General features: G+C 46.6%; 1 protein-coding gene across 1 annotated transcript in view; it reads right to left on the bottom strand.

Annotated features, from left to right (window-relative positions):
* Positions 1-20000, bottom strand: part of LOC138865703 (chromatin-remodeling ATPase INO80-like) — a gene marked incomplete at its 5' end in the record, with an annotated part of 117521 nt that overhangs the window by 93405 nt on the left and 4116 nt on the right. Inside the window, 1 exon segment of the mRNA XM_070136975.1 lies at positions 13540-13650. Within this exon segment, the coding sequence (XP_069993076.1) occupies positions 13540-13650 (111 nt within the window).

Here is a 20000-nt window from a genome sequence, read left to right as displayed (position 1 = left end):
GAGAGTACAGAGACGAGAGAGTTAGAGAAAAAAACTGAGAGTTAAAGAGAAAGAGAGAGATTACGAGAGAGAGAGAGAGAGAGAGAGAGAGAGAGAGAGAGAGAGAGAGAGAGAGAGAGAGAGAGAGAGAGAGAGAGAGAGAGAGAGAGAGAGAGAGAGAGAAAGGTAGACGTGGGGGGTGGGGGGAGGTTAGGGACCCACACAGCCACGTGTTGGTACCATCCCATTGTCCGGGACCCACAACACTGCTAAATCCCACAATAGGTGCCCCTTACAACCGCCCTGCTTCCCCTCCTCCCCCTCTCCCCTCCCTCCCTCCCCCACGCTCCTCGCAACCACCTGGAAATCGGAAGCCTCCAGGTGGGCTTCCTCCCCTCCCCCCCTATCTCTCCCCCACAATCCCCTCTCCTCTTAGCCTATGCCCTTGGGAACACTGGGCATTCCTGGGGATGAAGAGGAGGAGGAGGAGGAGGAGGAGGAGGAGGAGGGGAAGAAGGAGGAGGAGGAGGAGGAGGAGGAGGAGGAGGAGGAGGAGGAGGAGGAGGAGGAAGAGCATGAACAGGAAGAGAAGGATGAGGAGGAGGGGGAGAGAAGGAGGAGGAAGAGGAGGAAGAGCATGAATAGGGAGAGGACGAGGAGGAATAGGAGGCGGAGGAGGAAAAACAGGAGGAGAGGATGGGAGGAAGAGGAAGGATGATAAGTAGTAGGGGCAGAGACAGTGGAAAAAGAGAAGGGGAAAAGGAAAATGAGGAAGAGGAAGCCAAATAAAAAAGAAGAGGAACAATACGCGCAAATAAAGAGGAAGCGGTGTGGAGAGGCAGAAGAGCACGAGGTCTAAATGGAGAGAGAGGAGGAAGAAGAAAGGAGGAAGAGAGGGGAGGAAGGAAAAGGAAAGGAAGAAGGAAGAAGGGGAGGAGGAAGGGGAAAGAGGGGAAAAATTGGGAGTAGCAGGAAGAGGTAAAATGGAAGAGGATCAAAAGGCAATAAGGAAAGAGGAATAGGAGGGCGAGAAGGACAGGAGAAAATGGAAGAGCAGGAAACAGAGAGGAGAGAGGAAGGAGAGGAAGAAGAGGAAGGCGAGGAGAGGAAAGATGAGAAATATGGAGCAGTAGTAAATGCACAAAGACAGAAAGAAAGAAAGATGTAGAGAGACAGACAGATTAATGAATACATAGACACACAGATGAATGCGTAGTTAAACAGATAAACAGATAGAAAGAGAAAAAGCCAGAAAGATAGACACACAGAGAGAAAATTCATGAAAAACCTACAGAGACCAACGGCGAAAGAGAAAGAGAAATAGAATGAGAGAAAGAAAGAAAGAAAGAAAAAAAAGAGAGATGGCGGGGTGTGTGGGGACGGGGACAGAGGGTGGGGGAGGGGAGAGGAAATAATCTGACATAATACCATAAGGTCAAACCTGGGCATTCTCGACATGCTTTCCGATGCCTACGTGGAGTGGCTGGTGGGCGGGGTGGGCCAGGAGGGGAGGAGTGAAGGGAGAGGGAGAAGAGTGGGGGGGGAGGAAAAAGGAAAATGAATCGGAGAAAGAGGTTGGGGGGGGGAGGGAAATAGGGGAAAGGAGGAGGGAAGGAGGGAGCGAGGAAGGGGAAGGGAGGGAAAGGGACATAGGAAGGTGGGGGGGGGGGGGCAGGTAGGGGCCATAACGATGACGAAACGGCGGCGAAAGAAAAGAGAGCGAGAAAAAATATGTCAATAAAGAAGGGGACATTTGAATAACAACGATCGGTCACAGCCTGGGTCTTACGCTGCGAATGGGGGGAGAGGGGGAGGAGGAGGATGGGAGGAAGGAGGGGCAGGAGGGGCAAGAGGAGCGAGGAGGAGGAGAGAAAGAGACGGAAGACGAAAAGAGAGCGAGAGAAAGAGATGAAAGAGAAAAAATAACCATCAATTCCCTATTCCCCATCAATCAAGAAAAATAGTGAATCGGTTAAAGGCAAATTAACGAAAGAAAGCACACAGAAGAGAAGAAAAGAAGAATCAAGGAGAGAGGAAGAGAACGACAGAAAGCAGAAAAGAAAAACGAGAAGAGAGAAAAGAACAGAAGAGAATAGAATGAAAAAAAAAATAATCAGAAGGAAGAAGTCAAGGAAAGTGAGGGAAGAGAAGGAAAATAGAGAAGAGAGGAAAAGCAACGAAAGAGAGAAGGCAGGAGTGAAAGCAAGGAGTAGGGGAGGTAGTTAAAGGTAGTTAAGGATGCCTCCGTACCTCACTCCGCTAAAGGGATCACAGCGGGGTGCCACGAATGGGGGAGAGGAGGGACGGGAGGGGGAGGGAGGGAAGGAAAGGAAAGATGGAGAGATGGAGAGATGGAAATGAAATTAAGAGAGAAGAAAATGGAATGGAATGTAAGGAAAGATTGGAAGAGAGAGAAGGATAGAAAAGGTGGAAAGCTGGAATGAAATTTAGGAAACATGGAAAGCTGGAAATGGAATGGAATATAAGGAAAGATAGAAAGAGAGAAGGAAAGATGGAGAGATGGAAATGAAATTAAGAGAAGAAAATGGAATGGAATGTAAGGAAAGATTGGAAGAGAGAGAAGGATAGAAACGGTGGAAAGATAGAATGAAATGTGAGGAAAGATGGAAAGGTGGAAATAGAATGAAATATAAGGAAAAACGGAAAGAGAGAGAAGGAAAGGTGGAAAGATGAAATGAAATTAAGGAAACATGGAAAGATGGAAATTGAATGAAATGTAAGGAAAGATGAAAAGGGAGAGAAGGAAAGGTGGAGAGATGGAAAGGTAGAGAAGGAAAGCCGGAAAGATGGAAATCAAATTAAGGAAAGATGGAAAGACTAAGGAGGCAAAAAAGGAAGGAAGAAGAATAAAGGGAAAGAAGGAAAGATGGAAATAGAATGAAGGGAAGACGGGAAGCGTGAGGAAGCATACAGGAAGCGGCGTGGGAAGGATGGAGGAAGACAAGGAGATGAAAGAACGCAAGGAACGAAGCTGAAATAAAGAAATGAGACGCCAAAGAAAGACAACACGAAAGAAAACACAAGAGGAGAATAAAGAGGAGGAAGAAGAAGAAAAAAAACAAAAGAAAACGCAAGAGGAGAACAAGGAGAGGAAGAAGAAGAAGAAAAAAACAAAAGAAAACACAAGAGGAGAACAAAGAGAGAAAGAAGGAGAAAGAAAGAAACCAAGCCACTAAGGACCCCATCTACTCCTCCCTCCCGCTGTCCTTCCTTCCGCCCGCCCACCCACCCACCCAAACACCCACCCACTCGCCCTCGCCCGCACGCCCACACGCATGCCACCCCCCCCCCCCACCCCTCCACCGCATCCAAATGACCACCCGAGCCTTCGCGCATTCCCAGGAGGCGTATCATTCCACTTCGGCCCCTCAATGCATCGAATTCCCTACCTCCCCCCCCTCCCCCCTCCCCTCCCGGCCTCACCCCCTTTCCCTCGACCCCATCCCCTATTCCCCTCCCACCACCTCCCCTCCCCTCCCTCCCCTCCCTCTCAGCCCTACTTCCCCCTTTCTTCCTCTCTTTCAACTCCTGTAGTGACTTTGTTCATCGCCTCTGTCCCTCTATCTCTCTATCTCTACCTCTATCTCTCTTTCTCTTTCCTTCTCCCTCCCTCCCTCCCTCTCTCTCCCTCTCTTTCTCTCTTCCTCCCTCCCCCCCTCTCTCTTCTTCTCTCTTCTCTTTCACTCCTCTCTGTCCCATCTCTCTCTCTCTCTCTCTCTCTCTCTCTCTCTCTCTCGTCTCTCTCGTCCTCCCATCCCCTTTGCCTCGTCACTTTCTCCAATCCTCCAATCTCCAATAACAATTCCTTCCTTCCATTCCCTCCCTCCCTTCCCTATCCCCCCCCCCCATTCCTCACCCCTACTCTCCTTTCCCCTCTTAACCCCCCACATACACACACACACACACCCCCAAAAAAAAAAAGAAAAAAAAAAAAAAAAAAAAAAAAAAAAAAAAAACATATAATACACATACAGCATACCACTCTGTCTACTTTCTACCCTCTACCAAACATTCCCATCCAGCGCATTCCATGTTAAGTGACCATCAAGGTATGCTCTTACCTGTACGCACACATACCCCCGTGTGCGCGTACCGTAAGCGTGCTTGTATATGGAAATCCTCACACGCACACGCTCTCTGGACACGTACGTACACACGCGCACACGCTCATTACGCTCGTGCACACGCAAACACGCTCATAAAATATCTCATTCCACGCTATAATAGTGGAGAATGCTATTACATCTATTTACTTTCTAAATACGATATTTTTATATATCACATAATGTATTAATCCTGTCTATAGTTATGCCGTTGCCTATGAATACTGATATACAGCTCAACCCGTTTGTCTGTAAATGACGTGAGCAAACAACTTACCGATTTATCCAACCATTAGAGAAGAAAGAAAGAAAGAAGTATCATACAAGTCTAAAAAACAAATAAACAAATAAAATGGCAAACAAATAAACAAACAAACAAAACTCAAAATAAATAGAACATGAAGACAAAAAAAAAACAGAAAATAAAATGTAAAAAAAAAATAATAATAATAAATAAATAAATAAACAAATAGAACATGAAGACAAAAAAAGAAATCTAAAGAAAACAAAATCTAAAAATATATATATATATATATTAATCAGAAAAAATAAAATAAATAGAACAAAAAGAAAAAAACAAACCGAATACCATAAACCAACAAGCAAACAGCGACCACACAGGGAGACGGCGGCGGCGACGGACCAGACGACGGAACTCACGACGCGACCCGACGGGGAAGCGCAGACGGGAGCGAGACACGGGACGGGGAGGGGAGGGGGAGGGTGGAGAAGAAGATGATGATGAGAAAGAAGAAGAAGGAAGAGGAGGAGGAGGAAGAGGAGGAGGAAGGAGGAGGAGGAGGAAGGAAGGAGGAAAGGAAGGAAGGAAGGAAGGAGGAAGGAAGAGAAGGAGGAGGAAGGGAGGAGGAGGAGGAGGAGAGAAAGAAGCAGAAGAAGAGAAGAGGGAGGAGGAGGAGAAGAAGAAGAGAAGCAGAAGAAGAAGGAGGAGGAGGAGGAGAGAAGAAGCAGAAGAAGAAGAGGAGGAGGAGGAGAGAATAAAAGAAGAGAGAAGCAGAATAAGAAGAGGGAAGCAGAAGAAGAAGAGGAGGAAGAGAGAAGAAAACGAAGGGGAACCGAAGGTAGAAAAAAGTAAAATACAGAGTAGGGGAAACAGAATGTGAAGGAGGAGGAGAAATAAAAGAGTAAACGAAAAAAAAAAAGAGTGAGAAAACGAAGACTAATATCAGAGAAAAGAAAAGAAATGGAAAAGAAACAACAAAACAAATTTTCAAAAAAGAAAGAAAACAAACGCAATAATAATAATAATAATAAAATAATAATAATAATAAGAAAAAGATGAAAAAGAAGAAGAAGAAGAAAAAAGCAAAATCGAGGCCGAAACCCGCGCCCGGGGCCGCCCAGCCCGGCATGCCAGGACGCATCCCGCGCGCCCTTGCCTGCTGCGCCGGGCATCCCCCCGCGCCCTCCGAGGCCAGCGCTATCTCGGGGGACATCGCGCCGCCACGAATCACGATCCTAACGGCCGGGATAAGCGAACGGATTCCTTATCGATCTCCTGGCTATCGGCTTCCTCTATCTCTGCATTATCTTCGGTCTGTCTATCCACCCCGCTGTCCGTCCATCTATCTATCTGTCAATATCTATATCCGTCTTTCGCTATCTATCTATCTATCTATCTATCTATCCATTCACTGCTCTATCTAGCTATCCATTCATAAATTTATCTATCTATCTACCTATCTATCAATCCATCTACTTTCATCTATCTATCCATCGAAATTTATCCAACTAAACACAACCCGACTCTCCCAAAAGGCTAAATAAACCACACACACACACACACACACACACACACACACACACACACACACACACACACACACACACACACACACACACACACACACACACACACAACCACACACACACACACACACACACACACACACACTCATACACACACAAATAAAATAAAAAAAATAAAAAAATTAATAATAATAATAAAAATGATCATAATAAAAAAAATAATAAAAACCAAATAAAACACCGAGGCCAAGCCAGACCAAGCCCCCCGGCGCGACCGTGCCTGGTCCGACGCAACGGCCTACCCATTGCGAATAGTTGCGCCGTGTAAATAGTGACCTCAAGATCCTATCGCGCCCGGCTGCCGGCCACTCGTCGCATCTTCCGGGACAAGGCGCTGGGCTCGGGGGCCGGGGTCGCAGGGCCGGCGGACTGGACTTCATTATATATGTGGCGGTTTTTCTTTCTTTTATACTATTCCCCTGTTCCGCTTTCTTCGACTATCTCTTTCTCTGTATGCCTTCCTCTCTTCTTTCTTCCCTCCCTCTCTTCTTTCTTCCCTCCCTCCTTCCTTTCTCTTCCCCCTATCTCTGTCTCTGTCTCTATCTCTCTCACACACACACTCACACACACATACACACACACCACGCGCGCGCGCGCACACACACACACACACACAGACACACACACACACACACACACACACACACACACACACACACACACACACACACACACACACACACACACGCACGCACGCCCTCCCCTTACCCCCCACACCCCCCCTCACACCACTCAACACCCCGCGCACCGCATTCCCAACATACCGCTTGCACGCACTTAAACAACCCCCCCACCCCCCTACCCCCCACCGACACTGCCCTTTGTGCTCGCCGAAATCCCGTGCCCTTTCTTCCCCTCTCTCTCTCTCTCCCCGGCTGGATCACGACGCCCTTGGGGATTCCGCGGCTGCCGTAACACTTATTTTCGAACAAAGGGACTTTATACATCGATTCGTTTTATCTGTCTGTATCTGTGTTCATTATTTCGCCTATCGATATCTGTATCGGTGTATCTATTTTATACTTACGTGTGGGTTTATTCATCTATCCACCTACCTATCAATTCATTCATTCATCTACATCTAATCGCTCTATTTATACCTGTATCAATTAATTTGCCTCTCCATATCAATACCAATCTCTCTCTCTATCTCTAACAGTATTTATCTATCAATATATATATAACAATTCGCTCCCCCCCAAAAAAATGTTATATTTCATCTACCTTCCTTACACGTCTCTAGATTCACTATCTCTATGAACCAATAAATGGAAAAGAGAAAAAGAGAAGACAAGCTCGGCAAATACACCTATCTATCTATATATCCATCCATCCATCCGCAAATAAGCTGCAACATCCCACACGTGCCGTCACGAGCATAAACCACGACAATCCATCAACGGAAAATGCGCCCCCTGCCCCCTCCCTCTACCCCCACCCCTCTCTTCCATCTCCTATCGCCACGTGACCTCATGACCTCCCTCAGGTCAAGCCGCTGGCCTCACATTTCACGCCCTCCACAAACCCATTGCGATGAATTCTTTAAACAGCTGGAAAACAGTTTGGATCGTGAGTCGTTGCTTCTCTCGACGGCCACCACACCATCTCATATATTTCTTTTAATTTAATAATCGTTCTTCCTATCTCTCTGCCTCTCCCCCATCTCTCTCTCTCTATTCCTCTTTTCCTGTCTCTTTCTTTCTCTTTTCCCTTTCCCCCTCTCTCTTTATTTTTATTTCCCTTTTCTCTCTCACTCCTTTTTTCCTCCATCTCCCCCACTCTCTCAATTCTTTTTTCCCTTCCCCCTCTCTCTTTCTCTTTTCCCTTCCCTCTCTCTCTCTTTCTCTTTTCCCTTCCCTCTCTCTCTCTTTCTCTTTTCCCTTCTATCTCTCTCACTCCTTTTTTTACATCTATCTCCCTACTTCTCTTACCTCCTTTCTCTATCTCTCTCAAAACGAGCTATAATATTTGCCGCTGAATTATGGCAGAAGTGCTTGTGAAAACATCCAAGATATATATGCAAAAGATGTGCTTATGCATATACTTGTTCGCATGCAAGTTGAGTTTATGTTTATGAGTACGGTGTGTGTGTCTGTCTATATGTCTATTTGTATATTCATCTTTTTTATATACTTTTCTGTCTATCACTATAGATTCATATAGAGATTATATCTTAATAGTAATGATAAGGTGGTTACTGCTTTTGCTAATGATACCACCACCACCACCACCACCGCAACAACAAATACAAAACCAACAACAAAAACAACAACATCAACAACAACTACTACTACTATTGCTAAGAAAAAAAAAAAAAAAACCTACACCCACCCATCCATCCATACATAAACAACGTACAAAAAAAAAAACCCATCGAACACACGCTTGCACACGGCCCATCGCCCGTTCGATACTTTTTGCTCCCCGTCCCCATTTTCCGGGCATCACGCAGAAGGTCGCCAGAGTGAACCGGCCGCTGCGGGAACAAGGCCACCGATTCGCCGCAAACACTCGCGCGCGGGAGATAACGGGAGGGGGAAAGAGAGAGAGAGAGGAAAGAAAGAAAGACAGGAAGAAAAACATGAGAGAGAGAAAAGAAAGAAAGACAGGAAGAAAACCGAGAGAGAAAAGAAAGAAAGACAGGAAGAAAAACATGAGAGAGAAAAGAAAGAAAGACGAAGAAAAACATGTGAGAGAAAAAAGAAAGAAAGACAGGAAGAAAACCAAGAGAGAAAAGAAAGAAAGACGGGAAGAAAACCGAGAGAGAAAAGAAAGAAAGACAGGAAGAAAACCGAGAGAGAAAAGAAAGAAAGACGGGAAGAAAACCGAGAGAGAAAAGAAAGAAAGACAGGAAGAAAACCGAGAGAGAAAAGAAAGAAAGACAGGAAGAAAACCGAGAGAGAAAAGAAAGAAAGACAGGAAGAAACCCGAGAGAGAAAAGAAAGAAAGACGGGAAGAAAACCGAGAGAGAAAAGAAAGAAAGACAGGAAGAAAACCGAGAGAGAAAAGAAAGAAAGACAGGAAGAAAACCGAGAGAGAAAAGAAAGAAAGACGGGAAGAAAACCGAGAGAGAAAAGAAAGAAAGACAGGAAGAAAACCGAGAGAGAAAAGAAAGAAAGACGGGAAGAAAACCGAGAGAGAAAAGAAAGAAAGACGGGAAGAAAACCGAGAGAGAAAAGAAAGAAAGACAGGAAGAAAACCGAGAGAGAAAAGAAAGAAAGACAGGAAGAAAACCGAGAGAGAAAAGAAAGAAAGACGGGAAGAAAACCGAGAGAGAAAAGAAAGAAAGACAGGAAGAAAACCGAGAGAGAAAAGAAAGAAAGACGGGAAGAAAACCGAGAGAGAAAAGAAAGAAAGACGGGAAGAAAACCGAGAGAGAAAAGAAAGAAAGACAGGAAGAAAACCGAGAGAGAAAAGAAAGAAAGAAAGGAAGAAAACCGAGAGAGAAAAGAAAGTAAGATGGGAAGAAAACCGAGACAGAAAAGAACGAAAGACAGGAAGAAAACCGAGAGACAAAAGAAAGAAATACGATATGAAAACCGAAAGAAAAAAAAAAAAAAGACAGGAAGAAAACCGAGAGAGAAAAGAAAGAAAGTCGGGAAGAAAACAGAGAGAGAAAAGAAAGAAAGACGGGAAGAAAACCGAGAGAGAAAAGAAAGAAAGACAGGAAGAAAACCGAGAGAGAAAAGAAAGAAAGACGGGAAGAAAACCGAGAGAGAAAAGAAAGAAAGACAGGAAGAAAACCGAGAGAGAAAAGAAAGAAAGACAGGAAGAAAACCGAGAGAGAAAAGAAAGAAAGACGGGAAGAAAACCGAGAGAGAAAAGAAAGAAAGACAGGAAGAAAACCGAGAGAGAAAAGAAAGAAAGACAGGAAGAAAACCGAGAGAGAAAAGAAAGAAAGACGGGAAGAAAACCGAGAGAGAAAAGAAAGAAAGACAGGAAGAAAACCGAGAGAGAAAAGAAAGAAAGACAGGAAGAAAACCGAGAGAGAAAAGAAAGAAAGACGGGAAGAAAACCGAGAGAGAAAATAAAGAAAGACAGGAAGAAAAACATGAGAGAAAAGAAAGAAAGAAAGGAAGAAAAACATGTGAGAGAGAAAAGAAAGAAAGACAGGAAGAAAACCGAGAGAGAAAAGAAAGAAAGACGGGAAGAAAACCGAGAGAGAAAAGAAAGAAAGACAGGAAGAAAACCGAGAGAGAAAAGAAAGAAAGACAGGAAGAAAACCGAGAGAGAAAAGAAAGAAAGACAGGAAGAAAACCGAGAGAGAAAAGAAAGAAAGACAGGAAGAAAAACATGAGAGAGAAAAGAAAGAAAGAAAGGAAGAAAAACATGTGAGAGAGAAAAGAAAGAAAGATAGGAAGAAAACCGAGAGAGAAAAGAAAGAAAGACGGGAAGAAAACCGAGAGAAAAGAAAGAAAGACAGGAAGAAAACCGAGAGAGAAAAGAAAGAAAGACGGGAAGAAAACCGAGAGAGAAAAGAAAGAAAGACAGGAAGAAAACCGAGAGAGAAAAGAAAGAAAGACAGGAAGAAAACCCAGACAGAAAAGAAAGAAAGACGGGAAGAAAACCGAGAGAGAAAAGAAAGAAAGACGGGAAGAAAACCGACAGAGAAAAGAAAGAAAGACAGGAAGAAAACCGAGAGAGAAAAGAAAGAAAGAGGGGAAGAAAACCGAGAGAGAAAAGAAAGAAAGACGGGAAGAAAACCGAGAGAGAAAAGAAAGAAAGACAGGAAGAAAACCGAGAGAGAAAAGAAAGAAAGACAGGAAGAAAACCGAGAGAGAAAAGAAAGAAAGACAGGAAGAAAACCGAGAGAGAAAAGAAAGAAAGACAGGAAGAAAACCGAGAGAGAAAAGAAAGAAAGACAGGAAGAAAACCGAGAGAGAAAAGAAAGAAAGACAGGAAGAAAACCGAGAGAGAAAAGAAAGAAAGACGGGAAGAAAACCGAGAGAGAAAAGAAAGAAAGACAGGAAGAAAACCGAGAGAGAAAAGAAAGAAAGACGGGAAGAAAACCGAGAGAGAAAAGAAAGAAAGACAGGAAGAAAACCGAGAGAGAAAAGAAAGAAAGACGGGAAGAAAACCGAGAGAGAAAAGAAAGAAAGACAGGAAGAAAACCGAGAGAGAAAAGAAAGAAAGACAGGAAGAAAACCGAGAGAGAAAAGAAAGAAAGACAGGAAGAAAACCGAGAGAGAAAAGAAAGAAAGACAGGAAGAAAACCGAGAGAGAAAAGAAAGAAAGACGGGAAGAAAACCGAGAGAGAAAAGAAAGAAAGACAGGAAGAAAACCGAGAGAGAAAAGAAAGAAAGACGGGAAGAAAACCGAGAGAGAAAAGAAAGAAAGACGGGAAGAAAACCGAGAGAGAAAAGAAAGAAAGACAGGAAGAAAACCGAGAGAGAAAAGAAAGAAAGACAGGAAGAAAACCGAGAGAGAAAAGAAAGAAAGACGGGAAGAAAACCGAGAGAGAAAAGAAAGAAAGACAGGAAGAAAACCGAGAGAGAAAAGAAAGAAAGACAGGAAGAAAACCGAGAGAGAAAAGAAAGAAAGACGGGAAGAAAACCGAGAGAGAAAAGAACAAAAAACGGGAAGAAAACCGAGAGAGAAAAGAAAGAAAGACAGGAAGAAAACCGAGAGAGAAAAGAAAGAAAGACAGGAAGAAAACCGAGAGAGAAAAGAAAGAAAGACAGGAAGAAAACCGAGAGAGAAAAGAGAGACAGGAAGAAAACCAAGAGAGAAAAGAAAGAAAGACAGGAAGAAAACCGAGAGAGAAAAGAAAGAAAGACAGGAAGAAAACCGAGAGAGAAAAGAAAGAAAGACAGGAAGAAAACCGAGAGAGAAAAGAAAGAAAGACAGGAAGAAAACCGAGAGAGAAAAGAAAAAAAGACAGGAAGAAAAACGAGAGAGAAAAGAAAGAAAGACAGGAAGAAAACCGAGAAAGAAAAAAAAGAAAGACAGGAAGAAAAACAAGAAAGAAAAGAAAGAAAGACAGGAAGAAAACCGAGAGAGAAAAGAAAGAAAGACGGGAAGAAAACCGAGAGAGAAAAGAAAGAAAGACAGGAAGAAAACCGAGAGAGAAAAGAAAGAAAGACAGGAAGAAAACCGAGAGAGAAAAGAAAGAAAGACAGGAAGAAAACCGAGAGAGAAAAGAAAGAAAGACAGGAAGAAAACCGAGAGAGAAAAGAAAGAAAGACGGGAAGAAAACCGAGAGAGAAAAGAAAGAAAGACGGGAAGAAAACCGAGAGAGAAAAGAAAGAAAGACGGGAAGAAAACCGAGAGAGAAAAGAAAGAAAGACAGGAAGAAAACCGAGAGAGAAAAGAAAGAAAGACGGGAAGAAAACCGAGAGAGAAAAGAAAGAAAGACAGGAAGAAAACCGAGAGAGAAAAGAAAGAAAGACGGGAAGAAAACCGAGAGAGAAAAGAAAGAAAGACGGGAAGAAAACCGAGAGAGAAAAGAAAGAAAGACGGGAAGAAAACCGAGAGAGAAAAGAAAGAAAGACAGGAAGAAAACCGAGAGAGAAAAGAAAGAAAGACAGGAAGAAAACCGAGAGAGAAAAGAAAGAAAGACGGGAAGAAAACCGAGAGAGAAAAGAAAGAAAGACAGGAAGAAAACCGAGAGAGAAAAGAAAGAAAGACAGGAAGAAAACCGAGAGAGAAAAGAAAGAAAGACGGGAAGAAAACCGAGAGAGAAAAGAAAGAAAGACAGGAAGAAAACCGAGAGAGAAAAGAAAGAAAGACGGGAAGAAAACCGAGAGAGAAAAGAAAGAAAGACAGGAAGAAAACCGAGAGAGAAAAGAAAGAAAGACGGGAAGAAAACCGAGAGAGAAAAGAAAGAAAGACAGGAAGAAAACCGAGAGAGAAAAGAAAGAAAGACGGGAAGAAAACCGAGAGAGAAAAGAAAGAAAGACGGGAAGAAAACCGAGAGAGAAAAGAAAGAAAGACGCGAAGAAAACCGAGAGAGAAAAGAAAGAAACACAGGAAGAAAACCGAGAGAGAAAAGAAAGAAAGACGGGAAGAAAACCGAGAGAGAAAAGAAAGAAAGACAGGAAGAAAACCGAGAGAGAAAAGAAAGAAAGACGAAGAAAACCGAGAGAGAAAAGAAAGAAAGACAGGAAGAAAACCAAGAGAGAAAAGAAAGAAAGGAAATAAACCGATAACTTCAAATACAAGAAAGATTGAGAACGATGTGATGAAGAGGAAAATAAGAACTTTAAATGCGGGAAGGATTAAGAAGAAAAAATATAGTTTGGAAAATAATCAAAGGTCATGTGATACAGCGATAAGATGGGGCAATGATTTGGAATGAAAAAAATTGGGATACAGGATTGTGAGACAGGTTGGTACTCAGGAGATAGAGATATTTAGTGCATATATATATATATATATATATATATATATATATATATATATATATATATATATATATATATATACATATTATTTTAGATAAATATACATATAGAAAACACACACACACACACACACACACACACACACACACACACACACACACACACACACACACACACACACACACACACACACACACACACACACACACACACACACACACACACACACACACGCACACACACACACAAAGGTCTCCGCTACCTACCTCGCTGTGGGCGGGCGACGCGGGCGTGGAGTTGAAGGGCGTGCTGTCGCCGCCCACGTCCAGCCCCTCCTCCAGCCGGCGCCGCTTCTCCTCCTGCTCGCGCTCCCACTTCTGGAAAGGGACACGGGGCGTTAGAAAAGGGGGCGGGAGGCGGACGGTAAGAGGAATAGTTCTACCATTACCATAAGCAGCGGTGATAAATGCGTGAGAAGAGTAATTGTAATCATGGTAATCGTAATGTCAATAATGATAATCATAATACCAATAATAATAATAATCAACAACCATAATAATACTAATGAAGATAAAGATAAAACTGCCAAAAGCAAACATGATACTAACAGCGAAGGTCACAAACCATAAAGACTATTGTTGTTATTGTTAGAATGATGTCAACAAACAGTAATAATTAGCGTGATGATGACAATGATCTCGGTGATGTTGGTGTTTATGATAACATCCCCTCCCCCTCTCCCTTTCAACCTTTACGCATATCTCAACCCCTCCCTCCTATCCCTCCCCTCTCTTTATCCCTCCGTCTCTATTCCTCTCCCACGCCTTCCCTCCTTCTATTCTCTCATTCCTCCACGCCTTCCCTCCTTCTCTCTGTCTCTCCCCTACACCTTCCCTCCTCCTCTCTCTCTCCCCCCCCCCCCCCACGCTTTCCCTCCTCCTCTCTTTCTCCCACGCCCTCCTTCCTCCCCCTTCTCTGTCTCTCTCCCATGTCCTTCCTCCTCCTCCTCTCTGTCTCTCTCTCACGCCTTCCCTTCTCTCTGTCTATCTCCCATGTCCTTCCTCCTCCTCTTTGTCTCTCTCCCACGCCTTCCCTCCTCCTCTCTGTCCTCCCTTGCCCTCCTCGCCTCGCAAGGCCATCCAACGGGACCGGGACCAGCCTTCCCCTCTCCCCCCCTTCCTCCCCCTCTCCCTTTCTCCCTCTCTCTCTCCCTCCCTCCCTCCTTCGCCCCAAGAACGAGAAGCGAAGAGACGCAACACGTTCCGATAAGCGATCTCCCCCGCGCCGTCGCCGATCGCCGAATCCAAGCATCGGCTTATCGGGGGGCGCTATCGGCTCCGGCGGGACACTTATCTGATGTCGGCGGGAGGGAGGGGGGAGAGGAGGAGGAGGAGGAGGAGGAGGAGGAGGAGGAGGAGGAGAAGGAGGAGGAGGAGGAGGGGGAGGTGGAGGGAGGGGGAGGAGGAGGAGGAGTGGGGAGGAGGGGGAAAAGGAGAAGAAGAAGAAGAAGGGGACGTAAGGATGGCGGAGGAGGGAAGGAGGTGAAAGGAAAGGGTTGGCAAGGAGGTGGAAGGGGGGGGGGGCGGAGAGGAAGGGATGAGATGAGAAAGAAGAGATGGGAGGAAGAAAACGACGAAGGGGAAGTGGCGCGGGATTGGCTTGGGTAGAGTAGGGTAGGAAGTAAGAAGGAAGAGAAGGAAGCGAAGAAGGAAGGAAATAGGAAGGGAAGAAGGCAAGACGGAAGGAAATAGGAAGGAAGGGGAGAGAGAAAGTGAGGGAGTGAAACTGAGGTAGAAGGTAATGATGGAGCACTGAAAAAGAAAAAGACGAGGAAAGAAAGAAGGAGAAAGGGGAAGGGGAATTGTAAAAAAAGGTGGACGAAAGAAAGAGCAAGAGGAGCAAGAAGCGGAAGAGGAAACGAAAAGATAGATGACGATAAAGATGATGATAAATGAAAAAAAGGCGTAGGGAAAAGACGTAAAACATGAAAAGATACGAAAGAAAATAGAATGCAATGAGTTAAATAATAATAATAAAATGGAGAGAGAGGAAAAAAAGAGTTAAGAGAGAGAATAAAAGCCAGTCGGAGACCAAGGAAAGGAAAGGGAGATGGAGAGAAAACGACCTGCAGAGGTGAGGGGACTGCAAGTGGAGCTACCAGTGCATCTGCAAACGGAATAGAACACACACACACACACAAGAACACTCACACACACACACACACGAGCACACATACACACATAGTAAAACAGACACACACACATACACAGAGTAAAACACACACACACAGGGTAAAACACACGCACACACACAGGGTAAAACACACACATACACACGCGCGCACACATGTACAGCAACACACACACACACTCACACACACACAGCAAAACACACACACACGCACGCACATAAAGCAAAACACATACACACACTCACTCACACACACACACACACACACTAAAGCACTCATATCCACCCGCAAAAAGCACTCGCCTGACGTGCCAATACCCAGTCATTTCAACAGAGTTCCCGTCAACGTCATAATTACAATCATTATTGTAATGATCAACTTTTTCATTCGTCATCGCCCACTTCTTCATCCTCGTCGCCTACTTTCTCTTCTCTTTCTTCTTCTTCACTCTCATCACATCATCGATACATAATCATATCTATTATCGTCTCTCTCCTTTCCCTCCTCCCTCTTCTTTAACAGCTGTTCCTCCTCGTCTTCCCCGCTCTTCCCTTTCTCCCTCTCCTCTCTCTCTTGATTTTCCCCCAATTCTCTTTCTTTCTTCTTCTTCCTCCTCCTCCACTTCTCTCTGCCCCTCCACTTCCTCCTTTTATTTTTCCTTTTACTCCCTCCTCCTCCCATTCCTTATAGTTCTCCTCCTCTCCCTCCATTTTCTCCCCTTCTACTCTCTTCTCCATCCGTCCTTCCTATATAACTTCCACTACCTTTGCCCCCTTCCCCCCTCCTCTTCCTCAACTTTTCTCCCTTCCCTCTTCCTCCCCTTCTTCAATAACTCCTTACCTCCCCCCTTCCTCTCCTACCCCTCCACTCTTCTCCCCTCCCTTTTCCTCCTCCTCCTCCAGTCTTCCACCCTTCCCTTTCCTCCTTCTCCTTCTCCTCCACTTTCCCCTCCCCTCCTCCTCCACTCTTCTCCTCCTCCTCTTCCACTCTTCTACCCTCCTCTGTCCTCCTTCTCCTCCTCCACTCTTTTCCCCTCCCCTCTCCTCCTCCCCCTCCTCCACTCTTCTACCCTCCCCTCTCATCCTCCTCCTCGACTGCTTTCCTACCCCCTTTCATCCCCCCTTCCTCCTCCTCCTCCTCCTCCTCCTCCTCCTCCCTCCTCCTCCTCCTCCTCCTCCTCCTCCTCCTCCTCCTCCTCCTCCTCCTCCTCCTCCTCCTCCCCCCCTCCACGACTCCCGCACGCACGAGCGAAGTACCCGGCCGGAAATGAGTGCACAAAAGCAGGTTTCGGGTACTCGGCGGTGCGCTCCTCCCCGCTCGATGCCATCTACCCCTTCTCTCTCTCTCTCTCTCTCTCTCTCTCTCTCTCTCTCTCTCTCTCTCTCTCTCTCTCTCTCTCTCTCTCTCTCTCTCTCTCTCTCTCTCTCTCACTCCTCTGCAATGATTCCGACTCATTTTCTTCTATTTTTTCCTTCCTTTGTTAATCTAATAAATGTCTCTCACATTCCTGTTCTCCCTCTCCCATTCCCCCACTTCTCCCTTCCATCTCCTTACATTTGCCCATTCACCCTCTCTCCCTCCCCTTCTCCTTCTGATCTTGCATTTACTCTTCCCTCTCTCCCATTCCCCCACTTCTCCCATCCATCTCCTTGCATTTCCCATTCACCCTCTCCCTCCCTTATCCCTCCCTGATCTTGCATTTCCTCTTCTCTCTCTCTGCATTTCCCATCCCGCCATCTCCCTCTCCCCCTTCTCCCTTCCATCTCATTGTATTTCCCCTCCCCTTCTCCCTGCATTTCCATCCGCCCTCTCCCCCCTCCCACTCCATCTCATTGTTATTCCCCTCCCCCTTCTCCCTGCATTTCCCATCATACCCTCCCCACCTCCCTCCATCTCATTGTATTCCCCTCCCCCTCTCCCCCTCCCTCCATCTCCATTGTATTCCCCTCTCCCCTTCTCCCTGCATTTCCATCCGCCCTCTCCCCTCCCTCCATCTCATTGTATTCCCCTCCCCCTTCTCCCTGCATTTCCCATCCCGCCCTCTCCCCCTCCCTCCATCTCATTGTATTCCCCTCCCTTGCTACCATTTCCCATCCGCCCTCTCCCCTCCTCCTCCTCCAGTCTTCCTCCCTGCATTTCCCATCCGCTCCTTCTCCCCCTCCCTCCATCTCATTGTATTCCCCTCCCCCTTCTCCTTGCACTCTTCTCCTCCGCCCTCTCCCACTCCTTCACCCTCCATCTGTCCTTGTATTCCCCTCCCCCCCTTCTCCCCTCACTTTTCCCCATCCGCCTCTCCTCCTCCCCTCCCTCCATCTCATTGTATTCCCCTCCCCCTTCTCCTGCATTTCCCATCCGCCCTCTCCCCTCCCTCCATCTCATTGTATTCCCCTCCCCCTTCTCCACCATTCCCTCACTTACCCTCTCCCCTCCCTGCATCTGTTATATTCCCCTCCCCCTTCTGTCCACATTTCCCATCGCCACTCTCCCCCTCCCTCCATCTCATTGTATTCCCTCCCCTTCTCCCTGCATTTCCCATCCGCCCTCTCCCCCTCCCTCCATCTCATTGTATTCTGCCCTCCCCCTTCTCCTGCATTTCCCATCCCTCCTCGACTTCCCCCCTCACCTCCATTTCATTGTATTCCCCTCCCCCTTCTCCCTGCATTTCCCATCCATACACTCCTCCCCCTCCCTCCATCTCATTGTATTCCCTCCCCTCCTTCCCTCCCTGCATTTCCCATCCGCCCTCTCCCCCTCCCTCCATCTCATTGTATTCCCCTCCCCTTTCTCCTGCCTTCCCATCCGCCCTCTCCCACGACTCCCTCACATCTCAGAGCAGAAATTGCCCCTCCGGAAATGAGTGCCCCTTCTCCCTGCAGGTTTCAGGTACATCCCGCGGTACTCTCCCCGCTCCACTCATCTCATCTATTCCCTCCCCCTTCTCCCTGCATTTCCCATCTCGCCCTCCTCCTCCCTCCCCCTCTCTCCCTTCCATCTCATTCTCCCTCCCCCTTTCTCCCTCCATTTTCCCTCAACCCTCTCCCCCTCCCTCCATCTACTCATTGTATTCCCCTCATTTTCCCCTATTCTCCCCTGCATTGTCCCATCCTAATAAATGCCCTCTCCCCCTCCCCTTCTCCCTCTCCCATCTCATTGCATTCCCACTCCCCCTTCTTCTCCCTGCATTTCCCATTCCGCCCTCTCCCTCCTTCTCCATCTCATCTTGTATTCCCCTCCCCCTTCCTTCTCCCTGCATTTCCCCATCCGCCCTCTCCCCCCTTCTCCCTTCCATCTTATTGTATTCCCCTCCCCCCTTCTCCCTGCATTTCCCCCATCCGCCCTCTCCCCCTCTCCCCACTTTCTCCCTTCCATCTCATTGTATTCCCCTCCCCCCTTCTCCCTGCATTTCCCATCCGCCCTCTCCCCCCCCCCCCATCCCCTTTCATTCCCCTCCCCCCTTCCCCCTGCCTTTCCCCTCCCCCCCCTCCCCCCTTCTCCCTTCCACATCTCATTGTATTCCCCTCCCCCCTTCTCCCTGCATTTCCCATCCGCCCTCTCCCCCTCCCTCCATCTCATTGCATTCCCCTCCCCCCTTCTCCCTGCATTTCCCATCCGCCCTCTCCCCCTCCCTCCATCTCCCTGCCTTTCCCCGAGGCTCCCCTTGTGCCATCCTGCCCCGGGGATGCCATTAGTAACGTGTGACTAATCATTAACTCCCTTGCTAATGAATGGGGGAAGAGGAGGGGTGGGAAGGGGGAGGGGGGGGGAGTCTAAAGCAAGCTTATCATGGTGGACGGTTTCTTGACTTCCTCCCTTGATGGTTCTCTCTCTCTCTCTCTCTCTCTCTCTCTCTCTCTCTCTCTCTCTCTCTCTCTCTCTCTCTCCCTCTCTCTCTCTCTCTCTCTCTCTCTCTCTCTCCCGCTCTCTCTCATTCTTTGCTTCTTCTCATACTCTCCCTCCCTCCCTCCCTGCCTCCTCTCCCTCCGCCCCTCCTCACGCTCTCCCTCCCTTCTTCCCTTCGTTTCTCCCTCCTTCGCCCTCGAGGTAAATGCCCTGGGGCGCTGTACTCTCCTGCAAATGGCCACGATTGATCTACAGAAGGGAGTGTGCGCAGGCCCGCAAGCACGCACACAAGCACACAAGCATACGCATTCACACGTACAGACACAGGCGGACAGAGAGACATACGAAGGCGCACAGACAGATGAGCGCGATATGAAAAGACGCACGCAAATACAATCATATAAAACCGTACTGATCACAACCACACACCCATACACGAATACACACACACGCGAACACACACACACACACACACACACACGCGAACACACACACACACACGAACACACACACACACACGAACACACACACACACACATCCACACGTATATGCACATATACACGAAAACACACACACACATACACGAACACACACATACACGAACACACACACACACACACACACACATCCACACAAAGCACACACACACATCATCCACACGAACACACACACACATCCACGAACACACACACTCA

The sequence above is a fragment of the Penaeus vannamei genome, chromosome 2, assembly GCF_042767895.1.
Source record: "Penaeus vannamei isolate JL-2024 chromosome 2, ASM4276789v1, whole genome shotgun sequence".
Classification (NCBI taxonomy): Eukaryota; Metazoa; Arthropoda; class Malacostraca; order Decapoda; family Penaeidae; genus Penaeus; species Penaeus vannamei.
The sequence above is the reverse complement of the archived record's forward strand: the minus strand, read 5'-3'. Positions and strand labels throughout refer to the sequence as shown.